We start from the raw sequence: 21,414 nt of genomic DNA on the forward strand, positions 1-21,414 counted from the left end.
AGACTCTATAGTAAGACAGCCACAGCGAATACCCAAAACGAGTCTGCCTGGGTCATTCATAAAAACCGAGTTGATTCCAAAATATTCCTTTTTTGAAAATACAATTCACAATGTATAACAAAAGCTAAGACTTTGTCAAACTACTTCTGCTTTTACCAAACTTTATGTAGGATTTTATATAGAAAATGTACTTATAATGTCATTAACAGACATATGAAAATAATTATAGAATGCATAGAAACTGAGAGAAATTTTACAAAGCACATGGGCTGTGATATCTTCCCAAGATAACACTGACTGTGCCGGGGTAAAGTCAAATCATTCCATGCCATACACCCTAAAGTATGTTAGCGAGTCACCATCACAGTGAACAGCGTCCATTTCTACAGAGAAAGCGTACATGGTTCGGCTGGGAGTGAAGCAGAGGAGCAGAAATGCTCCCTGCTGCAAGCTGACAGTTACATGGGACCCCTGAAGTTTTAAATTGAGTTCCTCTGCTAATTACCGGCCTGAAAGAGACAAAGAATGATCCACATTTTATTCTCTGCTGAACTTGCAACAAGCACTCGTGAATGGGACATTAGGGTCAAGCTGGGAAGCTCCAGTTTGTTTGACCGAGTACAGAGCATGGTGTCACCTCCCGCGCAAATAAGGTCAGGTACACCTCCCTGCCTTGGGTTCCCACCAGGGAGATGTCAGTGTAACCGGCGCTAACTGAGGACTTGAGAGAGAGGATAAAACAAAAACGCAAACAAAACAGAAAACAAAAAATCACGTTGCCTATGGATTTGAAGTTCTGTGTTTTAAAATGAATTCAAATGTGTACAATCTCATTCTTTTCCATCACATGCTACACCTAGTGGTAAGAGTGTCAACTATTCTGTCTATTTTCTAAACAGCTCATTGTATGACCAGTAAAGCTACACAGCAGGCAGGTACTTTAATGAAACAGGCCTATTCTCTGGGGACAAGAACCTGTGGTTGAAACGCTAGCACTGTGATCATGAAAGCACTTTGTTCTTGCCAATGAGCAATACTTTTGATGTGGATCCTGATCAAAAATCCCCTTGGGAAGGAAAAACGTGTAGCGGTGGGGAGGGGGGAACAAAGGAGTGTTGTGATGTGAGATTTCAAAACAGATTTTCTCAGAAGAAAAAATACCTTCAGCATTCAAAATGGGTATGCATTCTACCTTTCTGGAAAGTCATAGAATGACGTTGCCAAAGCAGCCTCATTGAAGTTAAAGTAATAAAAGTAATTAATTTATTCATTCAACCAACAGTGTTGAGTATACTACTTTCGTGCATGGAAGAAACATAAGAACACTCGAGAACACAATCCCATGACCAGTGCAATTCCTTTCTCTCTTCTCTTTATTTAACTTACTATAACTCGGCATCCAACATGTGGCTGAATGAAAAAAACCGAGGGGCAGCTTACACACTGTAGCCCGGCATGTGAGAGTTAGGAAACAAGCACTAATCAATGGGCACCTCCTCATAGTGTCACAGTGAAGACTTTGGGGAATCACAGAGAATGTGTTTGACATCCCAGCTCCTTCATTTAATGGCTGTCTGCAGGAATAGGAAACTTCATGGTCTCAATTTCCTTAATATAAAAAATAATCGTGTAGCAGTGCCTACTGTACACGGTAGTTAAGAACATGAAGTGTGACACTGCCAAGAACCTTTTACGCATGTTTTTAACAAAGTAGAATTATTTTGGCTATCTTTTAAAATGCTAAACCTACATCAGTTCTTAAATAATTATACACATACTTTGTGGCAAGAATCCAGAAGCACCAAACTTTATTTTACCTCTTGTGAAATCATAGCCTCTAAAAATATAACCCTTAGACTGTTCATGCGTCCTAAGCATCTTAACCAATAAACTCCACCTTCAAGGAGCCCTTCTGAAAAAATAAACAAGAAAATTCTTACCGAGTTTTGGCAAAGAATAGGGCACTTTAAAGTAGTCTTCATAAAACTCAATTAGTCTCTTTGTTATATGGAGGGCGTAGTGCCCGGATCCTCTTCTGATGGCGTCGGGTCTTGCATACAACCGCACCTAAAACATATGCAGACGCAGCACTTTAGCCTTTTGGTCTCAAGTTGTATCTATCGTGCAAATATGAACCTACACAAATTACTTCAAGGACTACAAAAATTAAACAATATCCTTTGTCCATTATATCAAGGCACTTTGTAATTGAAAGAATCAAACTACAACAATTGAAGTAACCAAGGTGAGCAAGTTACAATTTCCTCCCTTTGCAAGACGACAAAGAGAACAATTCTATACCTTGCTTCAAAATAAATATTCAAAGTGATCACTTATGTGCGCCTGTTAGAGATTTGAAGGTATGGTGGATTAATATAATGGGTCCCTAACGATGCTGAAAATAGTCAGGATACGGTGGCTCAGCAGGAGAGAAAATTCATGGTTTGTTAAAGACATATTATAACAAACTTTGAAAGTATTACTGAGCAGGGCAGAAATATAATTTATGCCCCCTTCTTTTCTTTGGAAAAAACCTGTCTTGTTCCCAATCTGCAAACCAGGGATAGAAAATTCTTGCCTGGACATCAACAATCCTCATTCTGGTGGGCACTCTGCAAGTGCTCCTGGCTCAAACCCAGCTGAACATCATTCATATTCCAGCACAATCTGGACCCTTAATATGGATTTTAAATCAAGCACTGTATATTATCTAGTCCTCAGCCAAGAAGGATCCTAAGGCAAGTAACATAAAACTGAACAAAACTAACAATTGTACAGAAAAGGCTAAAATGAGATTAGTTTCCATAAAGCTTTCATAAAGCTATCCAGCATCCTTCTTTCCAAAGGCTAAGTCTATTTTTCACAGATGTGGTCCCTAATCCTCATATCAATTGTGTGAATAAGAAATGTGTATTTTGTACAGCAGTGGAGAGCAGTGTCCTGGGAGTTGGATTTTAGTCCAACTCTGCCACTAAGAACGTGGGATGCTGGTGAGCAAATTACTTAACCTGCTTGGGTCTCAAATGTGCTCATTTATAAAATAAAGGTGTTTGCCACCAGATAGTTCTACAGTGTTTTTCAATTCTAAAACACCTATTCCCAATCCCATTTTACAGATAAAAGGATTTATTTTCTTACTGGTGATTTTCCCAAATCAGTATAAAATATTTTATTTAGTATATGTAAATGGATATTTATGTTCATAAAGACTACAAAGGAAAACTGTAGTCCATGTGTAATGGTTAGATCTTATACTAACTTGGTACTTTTGTGGAGGCAGGGGTGGAGTCAAACCTGTCAATCATGTAGTCGCCTAGTGACGCCTCCTTGGGGGCGTGGCTTTTTATAAGCGAACAGCAAGAACTTCTTTCTCCAACCCGCCGCCTTCCCTGCTTGCCAAGATTGTGTCTGCCTCTAGCGTCAGCCCCATGTGGACTGCAGACCCTGCATGTTTCAACACCCTGCCATTTCCCACCAACCCTGGATCCACAGGACTCTGCGCCCACCTGTGATCCCCCTGCTTCCGCTAAAGGTACTTGTTCTGTTTCATCCGCCTGCCTCAGCTGGGATGCATTCTTGATGTGAAATTGTTTCTTGATATCAAGGGTTTTTTTTTTTCTGATTTCAAATCCATAAACAATCTATGTCATTGGTTTTGTTTCTTTAGACACCCTAGCCTACCCCATCGCAATATAACACATGATTGTACAGGTGACTCTTTACCATCTATATTAAAAGGAGAGAGAAGGGAAAACCAAAGCAGCTGCTCTTAAGTCAATTCTGAAGCAGCAGCTCGATATGTCCCAGAGCAGACCCGCTCCATAGAAGTGTATCACGGTAATTCGTCTGGAAGTCGTTCCTCGGGACTTCCTTCAACAGAATTTCTGGGTAGGGGTGAGCCAATCGCAAACTATCTGTACAGTCAAGATATAAGTACAATCTAAAAGCCTAGAAAATCGAGGAAAACACATTTTGACTTTAGCTTGAAAGACCTATAATTCAATACCAGATTTACTGACTAACACATTTCCAACAAAAATGGCTGACAGAAATATAACCTCTTCCATCAATCAATTCCACAAATCAGTCAAGATATCTGCAATGAATTCAATAACAATTAACTACTAAAATGATGAAGCTGCTTCTCATGCAGCAACTAAGTTAGATATAAAATTGGGTCCAGTCACCACAGATTTAGTCGGCAGCGGTAGAAAGCCGACACTCTCAGGAAAGCCCATCTGAAAGAGCAGCACATGCCACTCTTGACACTCGGGGAGATGCAGTCATTCCGAGTCCCTGCTGTGCCTGGCATCAACTATTCTGTATACATTCGGTATTTTAGGTGGAATTCCCAAGAGATAGGCCACAAGACAAGTAGGGTGTGTGGGTGATCAGGAAAGAGGCGTGCCCAGGAGATACCTCCGAGGGAATAGGCAAAGCAGCATCCAGAAACGTGAGAATCCAAGCGAGGCTGCAATTTCAGGTGAAATCTGGAGCACAGACTGACCCACAAGGGCCTCGATGATCTGGAAAGTGTGTCCTGCGTGATTGGCTGGCTCCCATGAGCCTGGATCAGGCCTCATTGGCTGCTCACTGCTAAGGGCGGGCATAAAACCTCAGGCACTTCCTGTTCTTGAGACAGCTGGGCAAGGAGCTCCCCTAGTCAATTGCTCGTGTTTTGGGACTCTCAGGTGTGAGCAGTTAGGAGTAAAATCACTAAAACGGAGCAATAGGGACATCAAATAGGGAAGGGGATCTAGCCTATACAACAGCAACTGTCATAGAAACTAATTCACTGTCAACAGATATTTAATTAGCACGTGCTCGGTGCCATAATAATCCGAGAAGTGGTGGACTGCTCACAAAAAGGTCAGTGGTTCAAAGCCACCAGCTAACTGAGAGGTCACCACTTCAAACTCACACTTCAGGAGCAGCATGAGGCCATCTGCTTCCATTGAGGTTTACAGCCTCGGAAATTCTAAGGGACACTGCCTGCCTCTCTGTCCCGCAGGGTCACTATGAATCAGAATTACTCAATGGCAGTTGGTTTAGTTTTTTGATTATTTTTAATAGGGATGAAAAAGACTACAGGAGGAGCAGGTGTGCATGTGTGTGTGAGAGATTGAGAGAGAGAAATGACTCAATGGCAGTGGGTGTTTTGTTCTTTGGGGGGAATTTTGTACCATGGTCAAGGCTAAGTATTTTTTATTTAATGATGAAGAAAACATGGTCTCTAGTTAAGTGAGGTACAAAGCATTAAGGTACAAAGATCAGAGATAATATAATCATCATTATTAAAAAGCTTAACATATATTCAGTAATTTAGTATTTGTATTTTTTAGTTACATTATTTTCATATCAACTTGAAGATATGAAAATGTAGGGGTGGAGTCCAGTCTGTCAATCAGGTCACAGCCTGATGATGCCTCCTGTTGGGCATGGTCTTCTCATATGAAGGATCCTGGGCTCGCTCGCTCTCTCTCTCTCTCTCTCTCTCTCTCTCTCTCTCTCTCTCTCTCTCGCTCTCGCTCTCGCTCTCGCTCTCGCTCTCGCTCTCTCTCGCTCTCTCTTTTTCTCTTTCCCTCTGCCTTTACCCTCCTGCTGGCAAGCCACTCAGAGACCTTCCAGAGCCCTGTGATGCTTCTACCACCATTTGATCCACAAGACTTGTCACCTACCAGCCTGTGATCTTCCTGCATTTTGCATCATTGCTTGCAGCTGTGTGAGTCTGAAGAGGAATTTATGGACTAAGATCAGACTTACAGACTAGTATTGGACATAAGGACTTTATCAGGACTATACTGGGATATTTTATTTATGCAGAATTACTTCTTGATATAAAGCTCTCTTACACATATATGAGTGTCCTTGGAATCCACTCTGTCCAGCAAACACATTGTACAAGTAACATTTTCCTGTGATATAAATGGCAAATGTATCATGAGAAAAATATATAGCTTTCAGAAGGTTTGAAATGAAGTAACTAATAAATTCAAGTTAAAACTATAACTAGGACCACTACAAAATGACAGAGTAAGGGTCACTGATTTTAATCTTAAGCACCATCACCGATTTTGGTAAAAATGCAGCTATTTCTATCAATCAACTCCACCAGTCTGTCAAGCTATCTGCAGGACCAGACAAGAAAAGCATGATTGAGTCAATCTGGTTGTTAAGAATTGATGGAAATGATCCAATTCCAGGTGAGGAAATAAGACATAGAAGCAGTGTCTTCATTTATTCATTCCAACATGTATTGCATGCCTGCTGTGTACCAGGCACTTTACGGGAGCCTACAAATAAAACAAGACCACAGAGTGCGTAGCCCTCGAGGTCTGAAGTTTGAACTCACCAGCCGCTCCAATGGAAAAAAGATAAGTTTTTGGTTCCTGTAAAGATTTACAGCCTTGGAAACCAAAAGTGGCAATTCTGCTCTGTCCTATAAGGTCAGTGTGAGTCAGAATTGACTAGATTCATACCATGCACTTCATAGCAGTGCCTAGATGTTGATAAGTAATGGCATGGATTAAGTTGTGTATCCTCAAAAGATGGGTGAGCTTGGCTGGATCATGATTTCCTGTATTGTGATTTTATTACTCCCCCACTTCGTGATCTTCTATGTATAGCTGAAGCTGGACTAGGTCATGGTGATGAGGATTATGTTATGTTTGTTATGTCACCGAGGCAGGATTCAGTGGGAGGCAACAGCCCTAGTCAAGATAAGGCCCCTCGTCCAGTGTCAGGAGAATCCTCCGGGGAGATAAGAAGAGAGAGAGAGGACCCTCCCCACCACAGTGAAAGAAAAGCCAGCAGAGTGTGTCTTTTTCACCGGGATCCCTGCCCTGAGAGCCTAGATTCAGGGAAAGAGGGATGTCCATACAGATGGAAATCTCCAAGGAATGCCAAGCCCACAGATGCTGAGGGCAGACAAGGACTTTGTCTTAGAGTCAACAGAGGAAGAAAGCCTTCCCCTAGATCTGGCATTTTGAGTTCTGACTTCTAGCCCTGAAACCATGAGAAAATAAACGAACTTGTCAAAGCCATCCCGGTGCGTAAGCTGTGTTGTAGCACCACTACTCTTCACGGCATCTTAAATGACACACAGATTAACAGCAAAAGGACAATATGAACATCAAAAGGGCATCTTTTGCTTTTCCTCTCATTCCAACAGATCAACTGATTAATCTCTTGTCCAAGGCCAAGTCCTTATTCCATCCCCTTTTACTTGAACAAAGACGTCACTGCCAAAATGCCTTCCCCGTTTCCTGCATCACCAACTGATGCCTGCCTCCTGGATCATTCTCCTCGGTAGGCATATACTCTGTTTTGTCTCCTTTGTTAAAATTAAAAACCGAAAAACCCTTAACCTCTGTTCCTCCAATTATTGTCCCATATTTCCATTCCCTTTTATATCAATGATACTCAAAAGAGTTTCCTATATTATAATAAACAACATAAAATGTAATATGAACCAGCATGAAAGTGGGCATATAATATAGAGACAATTATAAATGGGGTGTTTTGAAACGTATATCCCCTGCTTTTAAGTTGCTCATGAACTACAACCAGGCTTTTTTTTTTTTTTTTAATTTTAACAATTTATTGGGGCTCATACAATTCTTTTCACAGTTCATTAACCAGGCTTTTATACCCAGAAAACCAACACTAAATCCAATGTCACTGAGTTGATTCCAACTCCATGTTGGGTTTCCAAGGCTGTAAATCTTCAAGGGTGCAGAAAGCCTCAACTTGCCTCCATGAAGCAGTTGATGCGTTTGAAGCCCTGACACTGTGGTTGGTAGTCAGCCCAAAGCACCACCTGGGCCCCCAACAGTCTACCAGAACTAGACGCACCAAAAGTACCCTACTAATGACTTCACAATGCATGCTTGCCCTGTCAGCAGTGCTTGGGACAGGCGATCATGTGTTCTCTTTGAAACACTTTTGTTACTTGACTTCTATTCCCACTTAAGCACTCCCAAGTTTGGCTGGCTCCTCCTCTTTCTTCCCTCAATGGTAGAGAGATCCGGATTGCAAGCCATAGGCTTCTTCCACAGGCTGTCTACACTTAAGATCTTGCTAATCATATATCATATCTAGTTTTCAGATATTAAAACTGAAGACTTTCCCTACAATTTCAGATTTGTAAATGCAGCTGCCAACTGATACCTCCACTCAAATATCTATCAGTCATATTAAAACCAAACCTTGATACCTTGATATCTCTCTCTCTCTCTCTCTCTCTCTCTCTCTCTCTCTCTCTCTCACACACACACACACACACACACACACACACACACACACACACATCCTGCTTCTCCTATAGTCTGTTTCATCCTGTTTAAAACTAATCCAAAAAACAAAGCAGCCACTGTTGAATCAATTCTGACTCATCGTGACACTGTAGGACAGAGTCAAACTACTTCCAGGATCTCCAAGACTGTGAACTGTACATGCTGACAGAAAAAAAACGCATCTCCTCTGTCCCTGGGAGTAGCAGGTCAGCTCCCACTGCAGACCTACCTAAAAGGCTTATTAGTGTTGTGCTTAACCATAGTTAAGTGCATGCAGCAGGACAATGGTACACTTACCCACTCTATGACATTTCAAAGTTTGCATAGACTGGCAAAAGAAAATAATAAAAGAAATCTGCATGCAACTTTCAGATATGTCTCTTATGAAAGGCATTTAAAACAATCGGGCAGATAGCCGTGAATCTAAACCAGCCAAAGACCATAAGCTGGAGCTCTTCTGACCCCAGCACTTTAGTAACAATGAAGATAAATCACAGCGTCAGTAAAGGGAGATAGAATGCATGTCAGTCTTGGCTCCATGGAAAAGACATATGAGACACACTCGGGGAAACTAAATTTACACAGTCTCCAGAATGAGCATCAAGGAGGGAAGCTGATCACACTCTATAAATACCACCAAGGTAACACCATAAATAATTAAGGAGAGGAAATATTCGTCATCTCTGAAGGAGCTCTAAAAATGAAGTTTTAGATTTACTTCTCTATTCCCACTTCTTGGCATCAAAACAGCTTTGTGTTGAGAGTTGGTTGCTCCTGCCCAGGACATATTGGCGCAGAAGAGTTGACATGTGGCTATAGTTACTCGGCCCTGCATAAGAAGAAGGACTCTCCTTTGTCCCACAGACCATATAGCTCAGACCCCCCAGCAGTGGAGGGATTAGACCTCTGCCAATCAACACTTCTGAAGCATGCCTCTAACCACCCCAGGGAGCCAGTGTCCAACCCTCCTAAACACAAGAAAAAGAAATTGGATTTGTGGCTTCACAAAAAGTTAAAAATGAGGGGTCATAGGGAAGAGATGAGTCAGTCAGGGTGCAGTGTGGCACCAATGAAACACACAACTTTTCTCTAGTTCTTTGGTGTTTCCTTCACCCCACTATCATGACCTCAATTCTACCTTACAAATTGGATTAGACCAGAGCATGCCAACTGCTATAGATAAAAGCCCCAAACACAGGGAATCCAGGATAGATAAACCCTCAGGGCCAACAATGAGAGTGGCGATACCAGGAGGATTAGGGGATAGTGGGGGAAGAAAGGGGGAATCAATCACAATGATCAACAAGAACCCCCTCCAAGGGGGACAAATAATGGAAAAGTGGGTGAGGAATGACGGGGGACAAGGTAAGATATGGAAATAATAATCTATAACTTATCAAGGGTTTGTGAGGGTGGGTGCGGAGGGGAGGTAGGGGAAGAAATGGGGAGCTGATATCAGGGGTTCAATTGGGAATAGAATGCCTTGAGAATGATGGTGGCGGCATATGTGCAAATGTGCTTGGCACACTGGATGAATGTACGGATCGTGATAAGGGATGTAAGAGTCCCCAATAAAAGTATTTTAAAAAATGCAATGACCACATAAGACAGCAATTCCACTCCTAGGCATATGTTCAAAAAATTAAAAGCAGGACACTGATACTTATATACCAATGTTCATTGTAGCATTAGTCATAATAGTAAAAACTCGAAACAACCAAAATGCCTGTCAACAAATGAATGGATAAGCAAAATGTCTGTGCATACCTATGAAATCTGCTGTCATCTACGCTGGCTCATGGGGACCCTGTGGATGTCAGAGGGGAAGTTTGTTCCATAGAGTTTTCCATGGCTGAAATTTTACAGAAATAGACTGGCAGGGTTTTCTTCTGCAGAGTTTCTTGATAATTTCAGACAGCCAGCCTTGTAATTATTAACTGACAACTATGTGTCTCACCCAAAGAAGGTACACACATATGATGGAATATTACTTACTCCATACACATAAATGAAGTTAACATACACATACTACAATAGATGAACTTAGAAAGCATTCTGCAAAGTGAAATAACCCAGAGAGAAAATGACAGGTGTTGCACCATCCCACCTAAATAAGCAATAAAGTAGGCAAATGTACAGCGTAGAATGTATATCAGTGGTCCTCAGGCTCAGAGGGGGGGGAAGGAAAGTAAGGACTTAATGTGCACTGAGCTCCAGGTGACCAACGTTTTAGAATAGCACTGCCCACAACTATCCAAAGGAAGAAACACAGTAACAGTGGGTCTACTGCATGTATGTATGTATGTATATATATGTATATATGTATATATATTCTATTTGCTCAAATGAGTGCTCACCATGTAATAACATGGCATTTAGCAACCTGTAAAGTATAGGTAAAACATCTAGAGATTTCATTAAAGTGCAATTCTAAGTAGGTCTGAGGGGATTAGATGTGAAAGTTGAGAACAAAGAAAAATCAGTTTAAAAATATGACTTTGGTCATAGAAAAAATGCTGAATATTGTTTGATAAAACATTTCAAGACCAATTACCTATTCATTGAAATGCCTTTTTTAAACAGAATAAACTACACACGTGGAAATGGTTGGTTAGAATACACAAGAATCAATCAACTTTATCTGTGTAAAGACAAGATGGAAAAAGTTCAATTTCATTAGACAAAACAACGTCAAGGAACAGCCATGAAAAGAGATCATCAATGGCTCATATGCAAGTTCAAGTTGAAGCTGAAAAAAGAAATCCATGAAAGCCAAAATAGAGCGTGGATTTAAAAGGCCATCTCAAAAATAGATAGGACACATTAGACCAGATGAGTTGTGGGATCATATCAAGGATACCATACATTAAAAAGGCAAAGTCAGAAAAATTTTTAAAAATTAAAAACAGAGGGGACCCGGAAATGTGCTTTGGGGCACAGAATGGTAGCTAAAGCCAATAGAGAGATGCTGAATCAAAAGAGTTACACAGAAGGTTTCAAAACCTAGAGGTTGTTATCATGAAAAATTCAAACACCTGGAAATAAACAACTAAGAAGGAAAAACATACCCAATATTTTTCAAGTTGAAAGAACTGAAAAGGAAAGGGTTCAGTCATAATATTGAAAGATTCGGCAAAACAAGAGGGAAACCCTACAAAAGATGGCTTTCCAGAATGGCTGTTACAATGGGCTCATCCATGACAATTATGGAGATGGTGCAAGACCAGATAGTGTTCTGCTACATATAGTGTTGTAATAAATCAAAGATGACCTGGCAATATCACACCAACATCATAGACCAGATACTGAACAACAAAAATATAATCAAGAACTGACAGCACTAAGAAACTAATGACACACCCATTCAGAAGTTTCAATAAATGGCTCCAACCCTGGACACACTCACACATCTGTTTAGAAGATGGCTATCTGTTTGGAAGATAGTAACCAGACTACAGCCTGAAAAGATGCCTATTTGTTCCCATTCCAAAGAAAGGTGAGCCAATTGAATACCAGGCTTTTCAAAAGTTTGTGAAAAAGAAAAGAGATTAGGAAAATGAATTTCCACTAACTTTTTAAAGCCCCCTTGTACCTACATTATCAAACAATATCTTTAATATTGAATTGTCTTAGCGTTCTCTATTTTACTTCTCTAGATTCCAATATCCATTGAAGTGGCTACACAGCAACTCAGAGACCAAATCCACGATTAAATGATTTATTAAAGAAGTTAACAAATTGTAATGCCCATAAGAGGTGCTCAGGGTAGTTGCTAACCAGGACATGTGTGTGACAAAGTCACAGGTCTGTTAATACGGCCAAATTGGCGTACCCTTTTGCTGTAACCCTCAATCCAAAGGCAGTCAGCTCAAGCTCTATGGATCAGCAACCCAGCTCTTTTAAGAACCCAGAGGTGCCCCACTGGAGAAGTCTGCCTCCTGAACAACAGCCCTAATCTCAGCTCGGAAACCCAGCCCTCCCCTCTCATGCTCTAGCTCCTGGTGTGACAGCTGCCCCTCTGCTGCGATAACTGTCATCTGTATCCAGAAGGACCCTATGCAGTCATCTCTGGTCCACTCTTGCGTCCTGCTGATAAGGACATCCCTACTCTTCCTTCTCAGGTGATACACAGCAGGATGGCACTCCCAGGAATCCTGTTTTCAATGACTCACAAGTGAATCTGATCAGTATTATCCCCACCTTCTTACCAGACCCATGCATGGAAAGGTTGTTTATGGGAGTTAGAGACTTTGGCCAGAAGAACCACATTAAATCATTCAGTGCCCCTTCGAGTATCACATGCAGTTAAAGCTTTACTGAAGATAATTCAACCATGGCTGCAGCAGTGAGTGGACAGAAAGCTGCCAAGCTCAAGCTGCGTCCCAAAGACGATGCTGAATTAGAGACGCCATTGGGGGAGTCGGGGGATCCTGGCAAGAAGCAGAGAAGACCAGAAGCTTATTTACCTGTATTTTATTGACTACACAGAAGCATTTGACTGTGAGCATCCTAACAAATTATGGAGAACACTGCAAACAATGACCACTGCAGAACACTTCACGGAAGGCATGCAGAAGCTGTCAGAGACCACAAGGCAACTGTTAGAACAGAACAACGGAATGCTGTGAGGTTTAGAGCAGAAGGGAAATGTGTCTGGGTTGTGTCTATTCCATCTGTGTCCTGAGCAAGTAATCTGAGATTCTGGATGTTTTAAAGAATATGGCGTCAGGACTGGAAGTAGACTGACAACCTGCAATATATAAATGAGATAAGCTTGCTTGCTGAAAGTGAAGAGGACTTGGAACACTTCCTAATGAAGATCAGAGTGTAGCCTTCAGCAGACTGCAAATCCATGTGAAGAAAACAATGGACCCAAGTCAACATCATGATAAACTGAGAAAAGATTCATGTTCTCAAGGCTTTCATTTTATTTGTACCGATAATCAATGTCCATCGGAGCATCAATCAAAAAATCAAATGATCTATTACATTGGGGCAATCTTTTGCAAAAAGAGTTCTTTAAAGTGCTAAAGAGCTAACTTTGAGGACTAAGGTGTGCCTGACTCAAGCCATATTCTTTTCCATTAGCTCGTGTATGTAAAAACCGAGCAATAAATAAGAATTGATGCCTATAAATCATGGTGTTGGTGAAGGATACTGAAAGAACCATGGACTTCCAGAACAAAAACAAGTTTGCCTCAGAAGAAGTACAGGCAGAATGCTCTTTAGATGCAAGGATGAAAAGGCTTTGTCTCGCGTACTCTGGACATGTGATCCAGAAGGTCCGGTCCCTGGTCAACACAGACCGATTCTCACAGAAGTCTACACAGTGGGTTCCAAGATAACAGTGTTTCAGGGTAACCCAGAACTGGACTGCGTTTCACCTGTTGTACATAGGTTGCTCTGTGCTCCATTAAATTGGCAACCCACAATACCAACAACAGATCCGGGAAAGACTTTGAGAGTCTGTTTTTCTTAGTGCTCCTAAATGATCCTGAGGCTGCCGTGTTATGGGCCACTCTTTAATAGTAAGCATCGGAGGAGTTGAGAGTTTTGTGGGAGAGACAGGCACAGAGAGATAAAACTAATCTAACGACACGGCAACAAATAATAGAATTCGCCCTAGTAATGAAAAGAGTGAGGGGTTTGGTTGCTAACTGAAAGGGCGGTAGTTTGAACCCACCCCATTGCTCCACAAAAGAACTACCAGGCCATTTGCTCTATAAAGACGACAGACAACGCTGTATGGACAGCTTTACGGGGTCCCGTGAGGTCCTTGTGGGTCACAATTGACTCAGTAGCACATAACAAGCACAGCAACAACATATTATAGGTCACTAACTAAGCCTGAGGAAGTGCAGTTTCCCAGAGAAGAAAACTCTTCATTCAGTTCTGAAAAATGATGTTATTAAAGATCTTGAAAGGACGCTCAAGAAATTCTCGTGACATTTCCATTCACAGATAGTTAATATGACTAAGTTGAGGAATAAGAGGGATTCAATTAGATCCTGATTGACGTTGGTTGGCCTGGGATTTTACAGTGACTGAACAGAAGACAGTATGGAGCAGAACAGCACGGGCTTTCAAATCAGGTAACATCTCTGAACGAATGTTTCCCATGGGGAAATGGGCACAATAAAACCTGTCTCTGGGGTTGTAGAAGGTATAACAAATGTGAGCTCTTAACATGTGTCACGCTCTCTCCCCTTTTATTGGCATCTAAAATCAATGGCAACTCCAACCTCACCATAAATGCTCTCCCCACCCTCCATCCTTTATAGTTACTTTCATTTCTGATTGCTCTAAATGTGCTTATGTCTCTAAAAAAACACTGAATTTGCAAATTTTCTGTCTTCTAGGGAAAAATGAGTTAAATGTATTATTCCACTTGCTCACTGTTATTATTCTTTAAATAATAGTTCATAAGCCTATTCCTCAAAATAAGTAAAGATGTGGTCATCGTATATCTGCCTTAAGTTTTTCAAGGGAGCTTGGATTTCAAATATTCTGCCCACTCATTAAATAATGATCACCAATTTTTGGTTTAAAAAATGGCTACCACTGACATAAAACAGAGCATAATAAATTGCCACCATGGGTCCGCGGAAGGGTTTTACTAAAAAAAATTTTTTTTAATAATCTCATTCTAATGTTTGTCTTCAATTCCTAACATATAAGGTATGATGGGGCAAACCTCCATGATTACCATATTATCCCTGTACTCAGATTGTGTATAATCTGGGGGTTGGGGGGTGAGTCTGCAAAACCGGTTGCCACAATGTTGGAATTGGTCTGCATAATACCAAACCCAAAACCAAACTCACTGCTATTGAGTCTATTCCAGCTCACAGTGACCCTACAAGGACAGGGTAGAACTGTCACTGTGCATTTCACAGACCCTAACTCTTTATGGGAGAAGGAAGCCCCTTCTTTCGCTTACAGAGTGGCTGTTGGTTTCAAACTGCTGACCTGGTAGTTAGCAACAAATGGATTACCCTTATGCCACCAGGGCACCTTCTTGTGTGCTGAAGGCAGTTATTTCTTCCAGTGACCCACAGACAACACTTGACTCTCTTATTTTGGTTTCCATCTTCTGCTTGCCAGCCAAACAAAGAAAGTCTAGGCATTCTGCTCCCCATTTCTCTCCCATTCTACATGGAACAAAGTATTGTGATCCTAGTTAGAAGTTTGTTTCATGTTGCCTCTTGCAGTGCATAAATCCAGGCAATTATGTGATGGCCTTGCTGTTCCCTTGGTGCATTCTCTTCATACTTGCAGCGTTGGCCTGGTAGTGGCGAATTCCCAGAGCATTTGGTTGCGGAAAATATCTTGATTTTCCACACTTGTTTTTAAGTGACATCTTTCTGGGTAGAGGATTCTTAGTTAGAGATCATTTTTGTTTAATAATTTATACATTTTGTTCCATTGTCTAAAATTGCTGGGGGGTATGTACACTGATTCTATGAATGCTTCTCAGTAAGTTACACTGATCTTTGTCTCTTGCTGCTTTCCGAATTCTTTTGCTTTGGTTTTGAAGAGTTTTATTAGAAGACGGCTGGGAGTTAATCTTTGTCTCTTTTGGTTGACATCCATGGATTGTGTTTGGTTGCAGTTGGTTTGGGCGGGGTGACTGGTTGTGGTTGGGTAGTTGGGCGGTTGTGGCTGTTGGTTGTTGTTGTTGGCTGTGGTGTAAATTCCACTCAGAGTGACCTGTGTACAACAGAAGGACACACTGCCTGGTCTTCCACTGTCCTCACAATTGTTCTTTTCAAGGTCATTGTTGCAGTCACTGTGTCAGTTAATCTCTGTGAGGGCCTTCTGCTTTTTCACTGTGCCGACACGAGTCCGTAAGTCCCTCATTGGACTCATGCAGTCACATGCCATGATGCAGAATGCAAGAAGATCACAGGCCGGTGGGTGCAAAGTCTCGTGGTTCCAATGGCCGTGGATCCGAGAGTTCTCATAGTGACTCACCAGCAGGAAGGTGAAAGGAAAGAGAAAGAGGCGCCGGTCTCCAGGCAGCCATTTATTTCATCGCACCTCCTAAGGAGGTCATCAAGTTGCAACCTGGCTGGCAGGCTATCCTCCACCCACATCTTCTTACAGGAGCCAGGTACAAACAAAAAAAAAAAACCCCTAACTATCACATTGTGCTTTTTCAGGAACCAGTCTCTACTGGTGACATGTTCAGAGTACACAAAACTAAGTCTCGCCATTCTCACATCAATAAAACACAAGTAAACTACTGGTAAGGATGTTTTCTTTCATCTAAGATCCAGCAACATCAATGTCATCCCTCCTCTGATTCCTGCTCAAAGTTCTGCTCATGTAGCTTCTCGTATTTGTTTCTCTGTTCAGTTCTGATCATCTCTATGGTTATCGCTTGAAAAATAATATCTATGTCTTTACTATTACTATAGAGTTCTGGAATGTCTATATTAGACTGATTCCTAATTAAATCAAATATTACCTTTTCTTTTGTTTCTTGTTCTTGAGGCTTGTTATTTTGTCTTTTAATTCACTCATTCTACAGTTTGTCTGTTGACCTCTACTATGGTCTCTCTCCTATTATATTACTACTTTGCCTTGTTTTCCAATTTTCTTTCTTTTTTAAGTTTCAGTTTCCTTGTTGAATCTCTCATTTTGTTCCTCCATTTTCTTTTTTAACCATTTCACTAGCATATAATTCACATATAATACAATAATTCAATCATATTTTTTAAAAGTAATACAATCATCACCACAATCAATTTCAGAACATTTACCTCGTGTATCCATTGTCATTAGCTCGCCATTTCCCTACAACCTCCCCCACTGTGCCATGAGGAAACCATTCATCCAATTACTTACTTGATATATTTCTATCTCAGTCGAAATATTAAAAAACCTTGTTGTACTTAGTTTAGTTTAAATTTGTTCTAATTTTAAAAGGCTCAAAAGGGAGATCAAGTGGTAAGGTGATACATTTTTAACCTAATTGTATCTTTAATAATCCACTTTCCAATACACTCCTTCCATTGTTTTCTGTGACTTTTGCTTCCTCCAAACACATTTAGCACCACGGTCTGAAAATGATTGATTCTTGGCAGTAGTCTGACCTCATAGGATAAAATCTCTCTCCTCCATGCTTTTCTTTTGATTGATCCTTCTCTTGTAATTCTGCGTGCTTTACTATTTTTAGTTAAACCTTGGTCATTTTCCTATTTCTTTTTTAACTTTAAATGTCATACTCTAGTTTTCGGTGGGAACTGTCTCTGATTGACTGACCTGGTAGCACCAAGGTCAAATAACCAGGTGCCAATCAAAAGACTCGGGTCCACACTCAACAGCCTCTGCGTGGGGAAAGACCCCTGCCTTGGAAACCAGCGGGGTGCTGCACTCTGTCCACAGGTCCCTGTGTATCCGAATCAAGAGAGCAGCCATGGACTAGCTATCTTTTCCTGAAAGAAGTCATTATTCAGTGCTGATTCAGTTCCGGATGCTTGAATTCAGAAAGACAACAGGTATATATGGAAATGACGGGAATATTTAGCTGCCTGGACTGTGATGTAAGCAACAGGGCTTGACTTTCCAGGGCAAAGACTAGAGGGCTCTTTCTTTCCCTCATGGGTGCCCCTTTACCCTCCTGAGTACCCCTTTACAGGCTCTCCGATGGTGTCTCACAGTAGACCAAAAGCTGGCTCCTTCTCTCTGTGTCAGTAACGGTGTGGACTCTTCCCCCGACCCTGCTGCTTGCAGTTCCTCCCTGTCCTGCTGTCCATTTGTCTCGAACCTCAGCAAGATTCAAGTGTTCTCTCGTAGCGGCACAGCCTCCTGTTAACCCCTCTCAGGTTCAAGGCCTATGAATTCCTATCACCAATCCACACTGCTTTAACATACCAGGTGACAGCTTATTCAGGTGAGTTTCTCTTTGATGTCCCTTCTCTGGAGGACTGCCCAATCCCAGCTCAAAATGGCTGTGAAGAAGGAGTCATACAACGTTAGTGGGAAGGTTCTCTCGGCTGCTTTGCCATCGCTGGTCCTCATCGTCCCTGCTGCTGGAGTCACCCCAACTCCCAGGTTCTTAGCTGCAGCCCAGAATTCTGGGGCTTCCATCCATGCTGTATTTATTCACTGTTCGTTGAACAGGGTCACATTAGAGTTAGCCTGCCACCAACAAGGTTGGCAGTTCAAACCCACCAGATCTCCACAGGAGAAAGTTGAGACCGTTTCTATAAAGATTGACAGCCTCAGAAAACCTACATAAGATTGAGTCAGAGCGACTCAAGGGCGGTGGGTGGGTGGTTGCACTGAGCCGGTTTCTGGGGAATGAACAGGGGCACGCGCGCACTGCTTCTTCCTCCTCATTCTCTTTGCACTCGCTCTGCTTTTATGCTTCTTAACTCAATTCAATGAACAGTTTTAATTTTCTAAAAGCCGAACTATAGATAATGGTTACATAGATGCTGTTATCATGAAACCCCAAAAGTTATTATACTTTCAAAATTTTGCAATTTTTCACAAAAGACTTCAAAATACCAACAAAAAAGGCGCTGAAATAAAATATCTCTAGATGCCAGAATCATTTCATATGTATATGTGCTCATCAGTTTATCTGGATTTCATATCTGTAGTCCAAAAATTAATTCCTCATAAAGTAAATATAAAATGTCATTTAGGGCTGTGCAGTCTTAATGTTCCCTAAACTTTCTTGCCAGAGCACAGATGTCATCCTCGGCAGAATATAAAGTCAACACTCTATGACTGGCAAGCTCTAAGCAACACATAGTCACAATAACAGAATCTGAGTGGGAGTGGATTTGGAAATACACAGTTCTTGTACCTGTTCTATCATGAAGAATCAGAGTGAACCTTATAACTACACCCTAAGTCATTTTTACTAAGGCAAAATTCTGGCAAGAAAGGAAAAATCTACAAATGAGCAAAGTGCCGACTGAGGCAATCAGGATGACGAATGATTTGCTGAACAACAAACGTTACAGAGATTTCTGCTCTCTGTGAGCATCGGAATGTGATTATTTTATACCAGACCCCTTGAGATACAATCCACGCTGGAGAGGCGGAGCGAACGACCTCAGTTCTCCTTCTCCTTTACAAAGATTAGAAGAAGAGAAAATAATTAGGAAAACCGTCCAGAGGCCTCTGTAAACCCAGAATTGTACCCATTCCACTAGATAAAAAAATCAAAGGTTGACTTTAGTCTCCAAACAACTGAACCATAAAACACTATTTCTCTATGTGCATCAACACTTGTGTTTGAATTATCCAATGTAATATTTTCATTTTTTTATTTATAAAAAAACCTGTTCCTAAAGGAAAATTTTTCCAATATTGTCTATTCAAAATATGATGTAAATAAACAATGAACAAGATACATTTCATCTATACCTCAGTGCAAAATCACTGACCCTAAAAAATGGTATGAAGATATTTTTATCCCTATTTCCCATCACTTGAAGTATATTTAGGCTACATGGACAAGAGGGTCAGACATGGTTCACTAAGGACACAAACGGAGCTAATCATTAATGCTTGTGAATTTCCCCATTACCTGGGCCCTTCAATCTATATCCTTCTGCTTTTAATGCCTAGAGCAAGAATGCTTTAGTACCACACTACTGTTTTAACCTTCTTAATGTCACAAATTCCAGAGACTTTCCAAATTGCCTTGTTTCCTAAGTGGATCTGAATTATGTTCACTCTGATTCTCATTCACTGCCACTGAGTCGACTCCAACACATAATGGCATTCTAGGACAGGGTGGAGCTGTCCCTGTCCCTGGGAGTTTCTAGGACTGAAGCCTTCACGGGAATAGTAACTTTCAGCTTTCTCCTGTGGACCTGCAGCCCTTGTGGTTAGCATCCCAATGTGTAATCATCTTTGATTCATTCTCTTCTAATTCAAATTCCTATGATTTAACATTCTCTCATTCAGATAACTTTCTATCTGCTAAAACTTTCTTTCTGATAAACACAGAGCAAAACTCAACCTGGGGCTATTGATTCGGACTAACAGTGATGGAGGACAGTTGCTCCACGGGGTTTCCAAGGTGGAAAGATTTACAGAAACAGACTGCTTCGTCTTTCTCCTGTGGAGCAACTGCATGGCTTGAACTATAAGCGCCACCAATGTGCCGCCAGGTTCAGCACAGCACCAATATATTTGGTAAATATTCAGACAATCTACAGTTTCTGATGTAATTTGTATTAGGTGTATCCGTGATTCCAATAATCTTCATTCTGCTCAGAGTTCAACTAAAATGCTTTGCTCTGAAGTAGGTGCTGAGGAAGAGATAAAAAAGGAAGGTGTGTAATTAACGGTGGTCCAAGACTACCGCATACTTACTATTTTAATGTCCTCTTTTCATGATTATGACATGCATTAATCTGGTAGCCCTGGTTATGCTGTGAGGAATGAATATTATTGAAAATTTACCCTGGTGCCAACCTCCATTGAGTATGTAGTGTCCAGTCACTTAAGAGTTCAACATGTGCAAATCAACAATTTATGTACTGTTGGTCTTAGCTAGCCTATACTTGAGTAATTTCCTTTGCTCGATGGTGTTTTTGATTCTAGTGAACAAATGAATGACACTATTAATAGATTTGTCTGATGCCCCTGTTCTGTATCATAAAATGATAACGATGTCTCTAAGGTGAACCAGAGACATGTATTAACCATAGAGACATGAATGGATCTGGAGCTTGCACTTAATGCCAGCCCGGATCTAAGAACAATTAGCTTTTATGACATGGCCCCGCTGGATGCTCATCCACATGAAGAGATCACTGAAGATAAGGATGTAAGAGCAAAGTGTGGTAAAAACGAAAAAACTAGATAGTGTCTGGCAATCAGAAAGACTCACATCTGGAGTCTTAAAGGCTTGTCTTCAAACAAGCAGCCATGTAAGTAAGTGGCCAACGAAGTCCACATAGAAGAAGCAAACCAGACTGTGTGATTCAAAAAAATGGTAAGCAATAAAACTCAAATCTTTCTAAAGGTGTTCCCTCCCCTCCTGGTCTCAGAGCCAAGTTCTGAACACCTGCCTGGTTTGCAGAAGGCTGTGCTGAGAGTAGAAGTCCAAATCCACTTGCAGAGCCCACGTGTGGAATAAGCTTCT

The 21,414-nt window shown here is 41.2% G+C and overlaps 1 protein-coding gene across 1 annotated transcript in view; it reads right to left on the minus strand.

The window, feature by feature from the left end:
- LOC142428528 (thyrotropin-releasing hormone-degrading ectoenzyme-like) overlaps nt 1–21,414 on the minus strand; it is a 156,594-nt gene that overhangs the window by 60,262 nt on the left and 74,918 nt on the right. The window contains exon 2 of the mRNA XM_075533386.1: nt 1,941–2,067. Coding sequence (XP_075389501.1) covers nt 2,004–2,067 — 64 coding nt within the window. The 3' untranslated portion in view covers nt 1,941–2,003. The remainder of the gene's footprint in view (nt 1–1,940; nt 2,068–21,414) is intronic.

This window comes from Tenrec ecaudatus, chromosome 16 (genome assembly GCF_050624435.1).
Source record: "Tenrec ecaudatus isolate mTenEca1 chromosome 16, mTenEca1.hap1, whole genome shotgun sequence".
Classification (NCBI taxonomy): Eukaryota; Metazoa; Chordata; class Mammalia; order Afrosoricida; family Tenrecidae; genus Tenrec; species Tenrec ecaudatus.